General features: G+C 38.2%; 1 protein-coding gene across 1 annotated transcript in view; it reads left to right on the top strand.

Moving 5' to 3' along the window:
* Positions 1–13,697, top strand: part of TFEC (transcription factor EC) — a 92,805-nt gene extending 79,108 nt beyond the window's left edge. The window contains exons 8-9 of the mRNA XM_049813561.1: positions 6,962–7,109; positions 8,723–13,697. Of these exons, the coding sequence (XP_049669518.1) occupies positions 6,962–7,109; positions 8,723–9,103 (529 nt within the window). The 3' untranslated portion in view covers positions 9,104–13,697. The remainder of the gene's footprint in view (positions 1–6,961; positions 7,110–8,722) is intronic.
* The last annotated feature ends 1,029 nt before the right edge of the window (positions 13,698–14,726 follow it).

Below are 14,726 nucleotides of genomic sequence, written 5' to 3' on the forward strand. Positions count from 1 at the left end.
CTTAAGATTCTGTATACTGAGCATTTTTTGAATGTCCTCCAGTCAGTGCAGGGAAAACAGTCCTAAAATGCAAGGATAAAAATAATAACTGCTATAATAATATCATTTTATACTAATACATATACTTACAGTAACAGAAATGCATATTTCTTAAATTATACCTGCATTCCCTTAAAGCTTTTATTTGTCATCAATATGAAAAAAAAGCTGCCTCGGTAGGAAAGCCCATTGCAGGATTAGCAATAACAATTCAGTGTGATATTTAGTGCTGAACTTTAGCCTTAGATTTCTCATGTCACTCAGGGAAGCCTTAAGACCATGTGCTAGCATGATTGTGACTCACATAAAATTGATTATACGGATTTTCTCTTTATCATTTGCATGTCAATACAGACCTGCATGATACTTCAAATGAAAACATCTATTGATATTTCAGCCTTTTTTTTTTCCTTAGGACTAAGAAATTTTTGATTATATTAAGGATTTCTATAACAATGTAAAGCTGTGTGAGACTTACATAAGTACAAGGTTGTCATAACAAGCCACTTGGAGTGAAAACACCAGAGAGAAAGTTAATGTACCACATCCATTTTAGAGGATTCATGAACTCGGCTCCTTCTACAGCATCCACCCAAGATTAAATAAATGGGCACGTTCTTGTTATTAATATAGAATTAGGTATTACAGCTGAGTTAAAGTAAGAAGTGCTTTAAGTACCAAAATAAAGTTTTGGCCACATGCGATCCATTGCAAACACAGACTGGTAGAAGGGTTTTAAATTTGCTGTTGCATCTCTCAGTATTCAAGACCATTTGGGCAAATAATTGAAAGATTTCTCAGAAAAACAGTGGATGGCACTGTTGGTTTGCAGCTATAAAGCAATAATGGAAGCAAGTTATACTGCAATTAGAAACGGGCATGAGGTACAAATTCCAGTTGTGATTTTTGATGGCCTACAGAGGTATTTCAGTTACGTGTTTTGGTCTGGAATCAGGCTTAGTTTATGAACTTACTCAAAACATTTATACCTAGAGCAAGCACTTAAGCTCTTCTTAAAATGAATGACCTGGACCTGTAATTTTGCTCCAGTAAGTGAATGATTTTACCCACAGATTTTGGTGGTGTTGCTTGATGAAAAAAATTCAGGTATAGATCCTGAAGAAATAGCCTTTTCTTGTGTTAGTCTGCAAACCCATGACTGAGTTCAACAGTGCGACAGCCCCGAAGTGGTTTATGTTTACAAAAGCACAAGGTGAACTTAAGTGTTTCAGGTTCTGAGGACTGCTCTCTTCAAAAGGCTGGTAATCAGTACTCCTTTTGAAAATTGGCCTACTTAAAAGGTTTCAAGTTGGTGTTAAGAAAAAAGAGGCATCAAAAGGTGCAGAACGCTTTTGAAAAACTAGGTTGTAACACAGCTTTGCTATAGCTTGGTGCCAGGCTAAATTAATCCAAAGTGTAAACACATTTTTTTTTTTATATATATATATTTGTAGGTGGAAAACCATAATTTGACCATGTTGTTTTGTTGGCTGAGCAGGTCAAAATTATTATTTCTTTCTGGTATGGTCCTGTGTTGACAAATCATAACTCAGTGTCCTTACCCTCTCTTTCAGTTCTTGCTTTTTCCTTCATAACACCTTACTGTGCCCCCAATCTGCCCCCTTCTTCTTTGAAAGAAGGAGATGTATCATCTCTTACAATACTTTATCTGTAACATTTTATCACACATAGCATTTTCACCTCATATATTGATTTTAGAAGATTCTTCTTATAGTGGGAACTTAGCTGTAAAAGGAGAAACCTTACTGATGCTTGGACTAATGACAGTGAAGCAAATCAGCCTTTGCATTGAAGAGCAAATACTACTATAACTAAGCCATTGTGGTTAGCATGCCTGTCCCAGATGGCTTGCTTCAAGAAGATTACATTCAGACTCAGGAAGAGAAAAGGACATTTTTGATGCTATTTGGAAACCTTTTATGATTTATATTTCTTAGAAGTGGTGTGGGGGGTTTTTATTTCACTTTTGTTTTGTTAGTTATATAGTGAACTTGTTTGGCTCCTGCAGAGCTTCCACAGGGACTTTCTTTTGACTGGCTTAAACCCCTATTCTTTTCACTTCTTTTTTTTTTTTTTTTTTTTTTTTTAATTTAATGATGAAAAGTGTGGATTACATTGCTTAAATGAATGGGTGTTTAAAGTTCACTTCATCAGCATTAGAAAATGGAGATAAGTATAAATTGCAAAGAACTTTGACTCTTTTGTTTCATTTTCAATGCTTAGATATCCAAGTGGTAGATGATTCAGAATGCAAAATAGTTATACAGAATAATTCAAAATAGAATTTAAAAAAGGCCCAAAATACCCAGTCATGTTTAGCTGAAAAACTCATAACCTGTTCCTTTAACTATACCTACCTTTCCATTCACGGTTCCTTTGTGTTCAGCCTTTCAGAGTCCACCTTTAAGTGTGATGGAGTCTGGAAATGCCTACGCAAGAAGTGTTTTATGGTAGTCGGACTAGAATTGTCAGAAATACTAAGAGGAAAAAAAATCTCTCCTTTAGGAATTCTAGTCATTCTACAGAACTGGGGTGTTAAGAGAACCACTGAGGATTTGGGCAGAAGCAGTGGGCTGCTCTCACTCTCTCCTCTCTGCATCTGCCTGTGCCTGACCTTCTCTCTGTTGTCTGTGGACAGACCTGCTAGCAGCCAGCACGGCCACGTTTCCTGTAAAGGAAAAACTTGCGTGCACTCATGCTATTATAGGGTGGAAACTTGCTGCCTCTTTCAGGAGAATAGACTTCGTGATTGTGCAGGTCATCAAAACAAGTGCAAAGTCCTTCAAAGTATTTCTCTGAGCAAGCATAGTTCACAGCTAATTTCTCAGAAATAGGGAAAGAAATGGTCTGCAAACATAGTTTCAACATCACAAATGTATTTGTTATTAGTAACTGCCCTGTGGCTGGCAAACTCTGTGGCTATTGCCCTCTCCCAAACTCTGTTTGTGTTAATTAGTTTTAGTCTTAGATGATCAGATGCTCTCATCCTTCCTAGAGGAGTTTGAATCTCGGAATTAGATCTCCAGTGAAGATTCATTTCAACCTATGAGAAACAATATCACTACCATGTATGTAAAAATTTAAACTATCAAAGCAAAATGAACTAAAAATTAACAATATCACAAAGGTTGTCAATTATGTGTAACATGAATGAATTTAATCACAAAAAGGTTCCAAATACAGTCATGAATATATAGCTTATTCATATGTCAATCGGAAAAACTAACCAAAAATATTTTTGTCTGAATTTGGTTTTGAATTCGTAATATTTTATAACTGACATGAAATTGTTTGTGAAATCACTATGAAATATTTGCCAAATATGTGATACATGCATATTTTTCTCCTGCTGTTACATGTCTTAATTGTTTCCATTTTGCCAGCTATGGATTAATTTCTCATTTCATAGTGCTACATTTTTATGTTCAGACCATCAGTCCAAAACTGACTTAGTTTTTCTTGATTATATGCTAGGAAGAGCCAAGCCCCCTTGCCCAGGCAGATTGTGTTTCTCCAGAGTTTATGCTATCTATATATCTATATATAGCGCTTTTCAAAGTTGCCATGAAAATGTCCTAAATCAGTCCTTTCCACTTGAAATTAACCAAAAACCTACTGTAATTCTGAGCTACGCATAGCACATGTAGTTCATATCTGAGACGGCAGAGGAGAGTCCCAGCCTGAAATGTTGTTGTCCTCCTAGCTTTAGCCGCTCCTATTTATGCAGGAGCTCTCTGGTGCAGACAGACAGGCACCTCGCTGCCTTTCAAACTCCACGGCAATCCAGGTGTAAATAGGGACCTCTCAGTATTTCACCAACTTTCCAAAGAGGTCCGAAGAAAACGAGATTATAATGTGGTGATGGCAGTGTCGCGTCCCAAAGTTGGAGCGACTCAGGTTCGTGGATTTCCTTTGTCAGAATTAAGGTGAAACGACACCAGGGGAGTTCAAACAACAACCAACATTTATTCAATCTAGCTAACTTTGTCCAAGTACACATGAATTTGTTAGTATGAACCTTGCAACATGTCACTAAGCCGCTATTTGAGAAGAGGAGGGAAGTACAGGAAAATGAAATGGAAAAAGGAACATGAAATGTACCCGAAGGAGAGCCCTCCCGTTGCGTCACGAGGTTCAGAGCAGACCCCCTTGCTTTCTGGACTCCTTCTCAAAGAGGAGCTCAGGGGCGGCTAGGTCCACTCTTAGTCTCAGACTTGGTCAACGGTTTATGTTTCAAAGGATGAGGGACTGTGGAAAAGAGAGAAGGAAAAGAGGGAGAGAGAGTAAGAGAAAGAAAGAAAGAAAGAAAGAGAGAAGAGAGGGGTTTCACCAGTCCTGGGTCCAGCGTTGGTCCAGCCAGCGTAGAGATCCAGTTCCGGAGGGCGCGCGCTGAGGATTCGTTCTCTCCTCTTTTATAGTGTGTTAGCTGAAGATCTCAACATGCGCAGTTCCCACTCCCGGGGTTCACTGGAATCGGTTAGTGAGCTTTGGGGAGGGGTGTTCATTGTGGAGTTGCCTCTCTTTTCCTGCTGGCATGACCACTTAAGATTGAAGCACAGTCCCAACTTCCATGGGGCCTTCTTCCTCCAGGAAGGCATAAATTGTGTTCCTTCTCCTGGCCACTGAAGATAAGGAATTGGGGCTTTGGAGAAGTGCGTTCCCACCCTCCGTGGGGCCCTCTCCTCTGTCCACATTGTCCTGTTCACAAAACTCCAGCATTTTTACAGAGGTTGTTTTGTCCACCAAAGCTCTTTTAGCGGATGTTTGAGACATTGAATTTGTCAGACCGTCACAGGCAGTCAAAGATTTGTCCAGAAAACAAGCATTATGCGTACTAAAAACTTCCTTAACCTTTGAACACAGGTATCCCACACGTGAGGAGGAAGCCCTCTCCTGGGAGGGAGTCCAGGGGATGCTGGCAGGGAAATGTTCTGTCCTCCCACCTGGGCAAGAAGTACAGGGAGAGGAACGAGGAGACAGAGGGACTGCCAAGAGGTGATTCAGCTGTCATGAGGGAGACAGGTTCTGCTCTTGGCTCCCAGTCCCACCTCTGCTTTAGTTTTTTTGACCAGGGAATGTCTAAATGAGAATACATACCCACTTCAGCAAGCAGCCTCTGATGTTTTGGCTTTGCAGACAGCAGGTCTGAGGCAACGATTATTTTCTTTCTGACGTCCTCACCTTCTAATCCCGAAAGCTGTGCATTCCTGGCTCACATCACTGAGACGAGGGGGGGTCCCAGTGTGCCGGAGTCCCATGGTTTGTGTGCTGCCCAGAGAGGACAGAGATGTGGATTCGAGCTCTCTCTGATCTAAAAGCTGGTTCTCCCAAATCTCTAGTAAATGGTCTAAACCCTAGGATATGGTTAAACACTGTGATGCTTTATCACAAATAATTTTGCATATTCTTCTGAGCATCTTTGAAGCTATCAACTCCATAAGGTTTTATCCCTAGTACAGTCCATCAGGAAAGGCCAGGTGGTCTGGGTCCCTAAATCCTGTACCTGCCTGGCTTTTGCCCTATACATTCAGTAGAAAGAGAACTGCCTTGGTGGAAGTATCTAAGCATGCTTAGCCTTGGGGTAAGGGTGCAAGGTTCCTTAGACACTTTGACAAGCTGAATGTAAAGCATAGGTGCTTCTGTAATGAATCCACTCCAGATCACAGTTTTACTCACCACAGGTGAGCATGTGAGTGGGAGCGAGTCTCACTAACTAAAGCAACCAAGGAATAATGGAAAGTGATGATTGCCTAGAGTATAATTTATATTTCTTTTTGACTCTGTAAACGCCAGTGTATAAGTATATGTATTTGGAATAGGTACTAAAAAAAAAAAATAAATAAATGCACTAAGGTGGTTGCTTGTCACTCCCAACCGCAGATTCTTACTGGTTTAAATAGCTTTTTCCTTCTCAGGGTTGTTTTGTAGGAACAAAACCTCTGCCAATCTTCTGCTCGGTCTAAGCCATCTTGCATTGAAGCACATAGTTTGGATAAACCCTTTTGTCTATATATTTAATGAGGTGGGCCCACCCTGTAACATAAACCTTATTAGAAATTAAACATTTTCAACAAATTTCATTCTTGTCCCAAGGGCTTCAAGACCTTACATGAAGGAATACATAGAAAGTTGATAAATGGGTACATGAAAGTCCTTGAACAGATGCATTTGAACAAGCCTGTTGTTGTTAGTAAGACTGCTTGTAAGATGGAAGTTAAACCATGATTTCCTGAATGATGGACAGGTCTAATCTTATTTTTTGCAAGGCTTTTATTTTGAGTTGGGGTCTGCATGTAGCTGTGGATTTTAACTTGGTTTATATTGTTTCAAGATTTTTGAACGGGATTTTTGTCATTCCATAGCCATTACGGTTATGAAAGTGTGATTTGTCTGGTCTACCATCAATGAGGAGTGGCATTCAGCACAGACCATTTTTTTCTCAACAAGCATAAAAGCAACCTCATTAGTAAGTCAGGTAAAAGGAGTAGTATATTCAAAATGATCTTTAAAAATTTAGGCTTAAGTCCTCAGTAATGTATATTTCCTAGTTCATTAATGCAGAAATACTGCACATAGATTTTAATCTTAGAGTTAATAATAAAAGCAATTTTCACTAAAAATATAAAAACTGTAATGGTAGAATCATGATATTGCATTTAGCTCTCCCACAAAAAGTCACTTTATTACTTTCTTTTGACACTTATTTTCATTCTGGGATTAATTTTACTATATAAGGGCTTCTTAACTATTCTATTAAAATTTCCATTCAGAAGCAATAATATCTAAGAGTGAATAATAGTCATGTAAATCATTATTTCATATTAATGTAAAAGATTTTGTAAGTTCTTATGAATTCTGCTGACATGCACAATTGTGAAAAGGTTATCTCTACGTTCTGCAGTGATATGCGCTGGAACAAAGGAACTATTTTAAAAGCATCAGTGGAGTACATCAAGTGGCTACAAAAAGAACAACAGAGAGCCAGAGAATTAGAACACAGGCAGAAGAAATTAGAGCATGCTAACAGAAGACTTCTACTCCGAATTCAGGTTTGTATAAGAGTGTCGCCATGAACTACAAAGCTTTCTCAGTACTTATCCCTCATCAAATTTTATTAATCTATATCATTTTTCCCCAAATGGCATTTATTAAAAATGAATTGACTTTCCCTATTTATCGCTGTGTATATTGGGGAGGATGTATTTTTTAGATTTCTAGGAAATTCCTTTGATAATTAGACCTTACATAAAGGAATACATGGAAAGTTAATAAAGTATTTGTACAAATAGTTTCCTTATGTATGTATTAGAGCCAGAGAAAGATAAAAAAGGAAGCAAAAAAAAGTATATCCCTGTGTCCCGATCCAGTGTCGGGCAAGGTTTTGATACGATCCTGGGAGCGAGATTAAGACACTAACGAGGTCAAATGCCGTATACCCAAAAGAGTTTTTATTATCAAAATTATCAAAAGTAGAAAATAGTAGCAATAGGATAGAATGGAAGAAAGGGCAGAAATCAAGCAAGCGGGTGGGATAGAGTTGCAAGGATAGTCACCACCGTGGATCCAGCAGTGTCCCGGTGGTCCTCAGTCTTCCATTCTTAGGTGGTGGGTGCACACCATGGCTTGTCTCCACGGTTTTTTATAGGGCATAGTTCGATGAAGCATGCACATGCGTACTGTTCACGCGCTGCAGGTTTCGTCCATCACACGACCTTCGCGTGATCAACACCAGGAACCTGTATCTTATCTCAAAGACTACAGTTTCCATGAGAATGGTAGTCTCCACATTCCTGCATGCATCGTCGGCTCCAGCCTGTTTCCTCCCCTGGATGCCCCAGTGGCCTGGTAATCGTCCTTATGGACAGAGCAGTGTCCTGCTTAGGCCATCCCAGAGACAAAGGGCTCCAGATAAGCAGTTCACAATTCAGCCTCTCACATCAAACAGTCCTTGAGGTGAATGGCTTGAGGTGACAGTCCAGTCGCTCACACCTAACAATCTTTGAGATAAACAGCTCAAGGTAACAATTCAGTCTCTCACACCCTGCAGCAAAAAATCAATATTGGACACCAAATTCTCTTCAGTACTCTTATTTTCCCTTTGTAACCATTTCACATGTTACACTTCCTTGGGTGTTGTGCGCCATGTTATATCTGCTTGTGACATGAAGCAGCAGAACATAGCCCTGTATGGCTCGAAATGCAAGATTTGAATGTAGACACATATGAAGGTGAAACAGATAGATAGGCAGACAATCAATCATCTTATATATGGTGTTTTACACATATATCTGTATATCATAAACATCACCAAATAAAGTGTCTTCTGTTTCTCTGGAAAGCAGTGAATTATGAACTAGAAGGTTGCAACATTTTTCTCTCACCTTTATTGCGTTCAGTACGCAGTGGTTTTAGAGTGGCTGTCCTACCTCTTGCGTTCCCATAGGACAGTTACTTAAAGACAGGAGGAGAAATAAAAACACTGGAGTGGCAAATTTTAATAGATTAACAATTTTCTATTTTAAAACTGGGCAAAATATATTATATATATATATATATGTATAATTAATTTGCATGTACAACCCACATCCTTATTGCAATAGTTCTGAAGACGCTGTTTTGTCTTTTAAAGTCATTATCTCGTTGTTTTTGTTTGAACTGTTAGGAACTAGAGATCCAAGCACGTGCACACGGCCTTCCAGTCATGTCTTCACTCAGTGCTGTCGATTTAGCTGCACAGGTCATCAAGCAACAGTCTTATGCAGAGGAGAACTCTGTAGACTACTCTCAACAAATGCCTCTGGCGCATGGACCAAACTCTGATGCTTGCGACGGATCTACAGCCTTTTCTGATCCACTTTCACACTTCACGGATTTGTCCTTCAGCGCAGCTTTAAAAGAAGAGCAACGGCTAGAGGAAATTTTACTGGATGACACGGTGTCGCCGTTTGGAACAGACCCGCTCTTGTCCTCCACGTCCCCGGCCGCGTCGAAAGAGAGCAGCAGGAGAAGCAGCTTTAGCACAGACGATGGAGATGATTTATAAAAGCGGAAAGGGCCTCATACTTCTCTAAACCACTTGCTAAAAGACTGAGTTGAACATAAGCATGGTGTTTGTGCTTATTTTAAACATGAACAAGGAGAGCCACTGTGAAGAGAAGTTACTACATGACAAGGGTTTAAATCAGCCCTTACTTCACAAGAAAATGAGATAGATGGACATGAACTCATATCGCTTTGCCTCAGATTCGCACCCTCTGTTCACAGCTGACATTTGCACAAATCTTTCTTCACTGGGAACGTTTTTACTACCATTCCATGACTTTTTACAGCACTCTGAAAATGGTTACCACAAAAGGAAAAATCCATGTTACAAAAGTGTATTCAAACTCTCTCTTCAATCTGTGTTCACTTTTCTCTGCTATAAACAGTGAGTCATTTGTTAATTTCTTTTTTTTATATAACTAAAAATTCTACAAAACATGAAGCAACAGGGAACTATTTAAGCTGGGAACTGTAAAGATGTTACAGGTTTTAAAATCTGGAAAAACAGACAGTAATGCTTTAGCACAAGTGAAGTGAGCATGAAATTTAAAGTGTGTAGGCTTCCTTTTAAAAAGAGAAAAATCCATTAAGCTTTTCATGGAATTCCATTTTTTAAAAATTTCATTTGTAGAAAAAGAACAGACTTTTAATATATATTTTAATGATACAGAAGAAAAATGGAAACTAACATAATGACAGAAACTCAAACGAACTCAGACAGAAAAAGATATGACATTTCAGCAGAAAGACTGTATGGATGTACAAGACTCAACAAAGGTACTCCATGTTACAATTAGCACAATTTAAAACAAGCACTACTGGTAACAGTGCTATGTCAGCTGCTTATTCCAAGAATATTCCAACTGTGTCCTTTTTTGTGTGGAAGAGATCAGAATTCAGAGACACAACAGTGCGCTTCTGGACAGTGCTTTCCTTTGGCAGCACAGGAAGGTTTTTCCAAAGCGACTCTATCTATACGCATGCCTTTGATCCATTTGGAAATGGAGGGAAATGACAAGATTCCCATTTCATACGCTTGAAACAAAAAGAATTTCATTTCAAATTTGGCTTTGGATTCACTACAGAAAAGCTGAAAAGGAAAACTTTTGAAACCGAAGGGGATATTCAGAAGTGTTGATGTGATGCACTGCTTCTCATAGCTAGCTTGCTGGGAGGGGGCATTCAGAAAACGTGTTTTGGTGACTCAGTAAAGGCTTGGCGGTTAGAGGGCAGGTAGAAGGCACATAATTTCTATATATAGTGAAATTCTGGAGAGCGATGTATGTTCCTGGAGGACATTAAGTGCAATCATCTTAACTGTAATATTAATACCTGGGAAAATAAGCTGGCACAGGTTCTTCATAGCTCTTCCTCAACCAAAACCAAAAGATCACATTAGGGAGTTCTGTAACAATTCAAAATATATTTCAAAAGTGTGTATTAATTTTGCTGTCCCTGAGCCTGTCTCACACCCCAGGAGCGTCACAGGATTGGAAATAGTAAGAAGAGATTAAAGTGGATTGTTGTTTGCGTGAACGTTTTCAGTTTATTTAAACATGTTATCCAAGAACAGAGCAATTGTCTCTCCCTATCGCCTCTTCTGTTAACGGTACCTGGGTCCTCCTCACAGTCCTTATGAGGTTTGTGTTCCTCCAGGGCCGTAGCCCATTGCTGACCAACCCAGCTAGTGTCGTGATAGTTTCTTAATTGGAAAGGTAGGAGTGGGATGACAAATTACATCCAGATGGCTATGAAAGATGATGGAGTATCCAGTTTCACAAGAATATTTCAGTTTTTAGGAAACCCAAGGATTTCTATGAGCCTGTGCAAGCTACTTGGATGTAAGCGGAACAGAGCAGAACTGATCTTCTTGTTGCATATGTGTGGATTCCCAGGCAGCCCAGCCCTCAGAAGAGGCTATGATACACTTCCACTGCTTGGTTAAAAATAATAATAACAACAACAAACAGGGTTCTGGTCATTTTCCTTTTTTTGGTAGCATGGAGGAAAGAAATGGAAAACGAATGAGTATTAACCAAAGGTAATTGAACATAGGGCTGATCAGCATTTTAATTTGAGTGCTTCTATAAATTAGGCTCATTAAAAGATGAACCACTTTGTCATAGTTTTGCCAAAGACTAGCTAATATTGAGATTTGAATACAAAATACGATGAATTAAGAGTAACATTTATGCCCACATTATGTCTCGTGTATGATGCGTATTGTCCATTTCAGCTGATGAAAGGAAGGGATACTTGGTTGATATCAAATGCCATTTGTCCTTGTACTGCAGTTTCTACTACATTAGTTTTAAATACACCAGTGTGGATTGCTCATAATGGAGAAAAAGAAATTAAATATGAATGTATTACATGATTTTCCCATTGAACTTTTACATGGGAGTTAGACCACACTTCTGAACTATATTGACTTTAAATAACATCCTGAATTTCATCACTTTTATAAGCACTGTTCTAAAAAAAACATTATAGTGCATCCATTAGGTTTTTTAATGTTGATTTTCATTCTTCTGACAATTGCTTCAGTCTGAAGCGCCAGATTTTTTTTTTCTCTTCCTGCATGAGAACTTAACAGAAGATAGTGAATGCTCCTTTTGCAATATATTTTTGCAATATACATACAACAACCTATCATTAAACGCACTCAAGGTGTCTTCATTCACACAAAATCCCCAACCCCCTTGCCCAAAACACTAAATGTATCCATACCTGTAGGTGTACATGACGACAATGTTGTTTCACTACTTTTACATTTCGGCTAGTAGGAAGTCATCACAACTAGTATTTTAGCTAATAACTCTAACCTGTGTTACAGCATCACCCTTGAAAGTGAATGGTGGTGCAGGGTGCAAGAAACAGTAAGCGAGGACGCTGTGGGGAGGAAGAGGTGGTACCGAAGGTATTTAGGAGATAGGTGTGCTGGTAAGCATATCCAACCTTTCTGGAGCAAGCACTCCCTCTCCCACCCCAGGTTCGGTGAGGCTGCTGTGAAGCTGAGAGGACTGCTAGAGGAGACCAGAGCCTGGTCCTACTGGCTTGCACAGAGGAAAGGGATCTCCTGACTACCGGGACAAATCCTGACCTCCTTCCTCAGGCAGAATTTCTTTCTGTCCATGCGAGTTTTATTGGAGTAAAACGTCGTGCAAGCAAAACACACTTTTTAGCTATTTCCTACAGAGATCTGTTTAATGAAATCTCATGAAAGAGATGCATAATATGTCTGTGGCTCTGGGCCTCGAAAAGAATTTAAAGACTTACAGAGTTTGACCTCAAGCAGGGCAGGGGGTGAGGGGAGCTGGCTATTTTTGTCAAGATGTATTAAATGAGAAGTTCTTGCTTCTTTTCAGTAGCAGCTGTTCAAAGCTAGTGGACGTATTGCTACAGAATACACAAAACAGCGGACCGATAATTACACAAAAGGAAAGGGAGTTGAAATATTAACATCCTGTTTAATTCATGAAATGGATATACATTCTATACTAAGAACAGAAACCTAAATTATTTCATTGCGCATAGAGTGAATAGTGTGAAAAGCTGCAGTAAGTGCAAACAGTTTTAACAAACAGGAACACAGTTGCTTTACATAGTAAAATAACTAAATATAATTCAGTCATTTAATCTTAATAAGAACATTGTTATTATAATACCTTTTGACTTTAATAGGGCTGTATATATGAATGGAGGATGTAAAATTATTGTAATTTAAAATTATGTTAAGTCTCTTAGATAAGTAAAGGCATTTACATTACTATTATGAGACTGTAGAATATTTTTATAATAATTGCTATTTTTCATTGTTAACCGTATAGTATCTTGTTTTCTAAGTCAATGTATGCAGACAGAATGTACTTTATTGCGCACTGTACATGCAATCTTTTTAAAATTACATTTTATACATGCTGGTATTTTATGTTTATTATATGAATACAATTAAAGGGCTGAAATTAAAACATCTCTTTATATGTCCCTTGTGAAACTTCACTATCGGGTCCCTCAAAGAATGCCATCACAAGATGATATAATAACATCCGCTAAGAACATCTGAGATACCTAACAGACAAAACACTTCACAACTGCTAAACATTGAGTCCATTATGATACATCATGATCCAGTAGCCTCCCATTAATAAAAATAATTGATACATTCTTTAATATGGTCTCCTGCCATCTGCTTATTCCTGCTGCTAAGGCTTTGATTTATGGAAAGTGTTTTCAGAATGTTGCAAAATTGCTAGCAGGCACGATGATATCAGTTAAATCACTAAGAAGCTCTACAAAAACCTTTTAATGTACTGGATGTTCCCCAGACAACCTAGGATAAACAGAATACTGTATTTTAAGATGTAAAACATTTTTTTTAAAGCTGATAATTAGGTAGCATTTGCCACTAAAAGATACTCTTACTTAATGAATTAAGTACCAGTTTGGATGGCATTTTGAATTCCTAATATCAAAAGTGCTGCTTTCTTTAGAAGCTATTTGGTGCTTTCTGTGCATGAAATGATGCAAAAGTTCTTGAGTAGTAATATATATTTCAGCTATAGTTTTGTAATAGTTCATTTTTTCATGTAAAATAGTGCTCATTGTTTGTCTACATCAGATAAACATTCTGTTTGTAATAAAGATGTTCTCCAGACTCTTTATTTCATCAAAACATTAAGACACTCCTATCAGTCATAAAACAGAATATTATTATAAATATTATTTAAAGTTCAGTGATTAGCCGTGGAAGGAAGCTTTGCTTTTTTTACATGTTTATTATGTACTTAGGATTTGATCATAAAATGTACTCAGCTCCTTTGTGAGGGACTGAGAGCCCTCAGTTCACTTTGAAGAAAGGCAATCCCCAGCCTGTTGCAGACTCAGACGCTTAACGATTAAATAAACAGCATCAGAAAATGAAATCAAAAGTTAGTTCAGAGATTAGAAAAGCACTATATGATACACTGCTTGATTAAAAGTAGTGATATTTGCAATTGACAGACAAACAGGATTAATGTCAGCATCATTTGTAATGACAACCAACGGGAGATTAGAGGAAAATGTATGAAGTTGTGATAATAATCAGACCAAAAGTCTAATTATAAAGGAGGCTGCAGCAGTGAAGTATGCTAAGGCTTATTGGTTAAATCACTGGTACCCATCAAGTTAAATATATATCAGTTTCATTAATTGGCAACCACAAGACAGGTGTTCTATATTCAGGGTGGTGATGATTTTGATATAATCCACCACATTGTGGTTAAGTATATGATTCATGTAATAAGAAAAAGGTGCCTCCAGGCTATTGTTCCTAGCATGGATTAAAATTTACATATTGCTTCTCCTTATGTCAAAACATCTGGTGCCTGCAAATGCTAACATTTCGTTAAAAAGTTTCACAAGATAGGAAAAGTGGATTGGAAACATTGCATGTGAATCATTCAAGCATTATAATGGAATAAGAGGCTAAGTTATGAACAGGCAGATTGAACAATAGTATAGTCAAAGAGATTCATATGCTTATGAGTTTGATAGACAACACTTTGTATGAGAAGGGGAAGTGCCCCAAATCATAAGAAATAGCCAATATTTTTTTTCAAACCTCATTGAGATATATCATC

Source organism: Accipiter gentilis, chromosome 11 (assembly GCF_929443795.1).
Source record: "Accipiter gentilis chromosome 11, bAccGen1.1, whole genome shotgun sequence".
NCBI classification, from domain to species: domain Eukaryota; kingdom Metazoa; phylum Chordata; class Aves; order Accipitriformes; family Accipitridae; genus Astur; species Astur gentilis.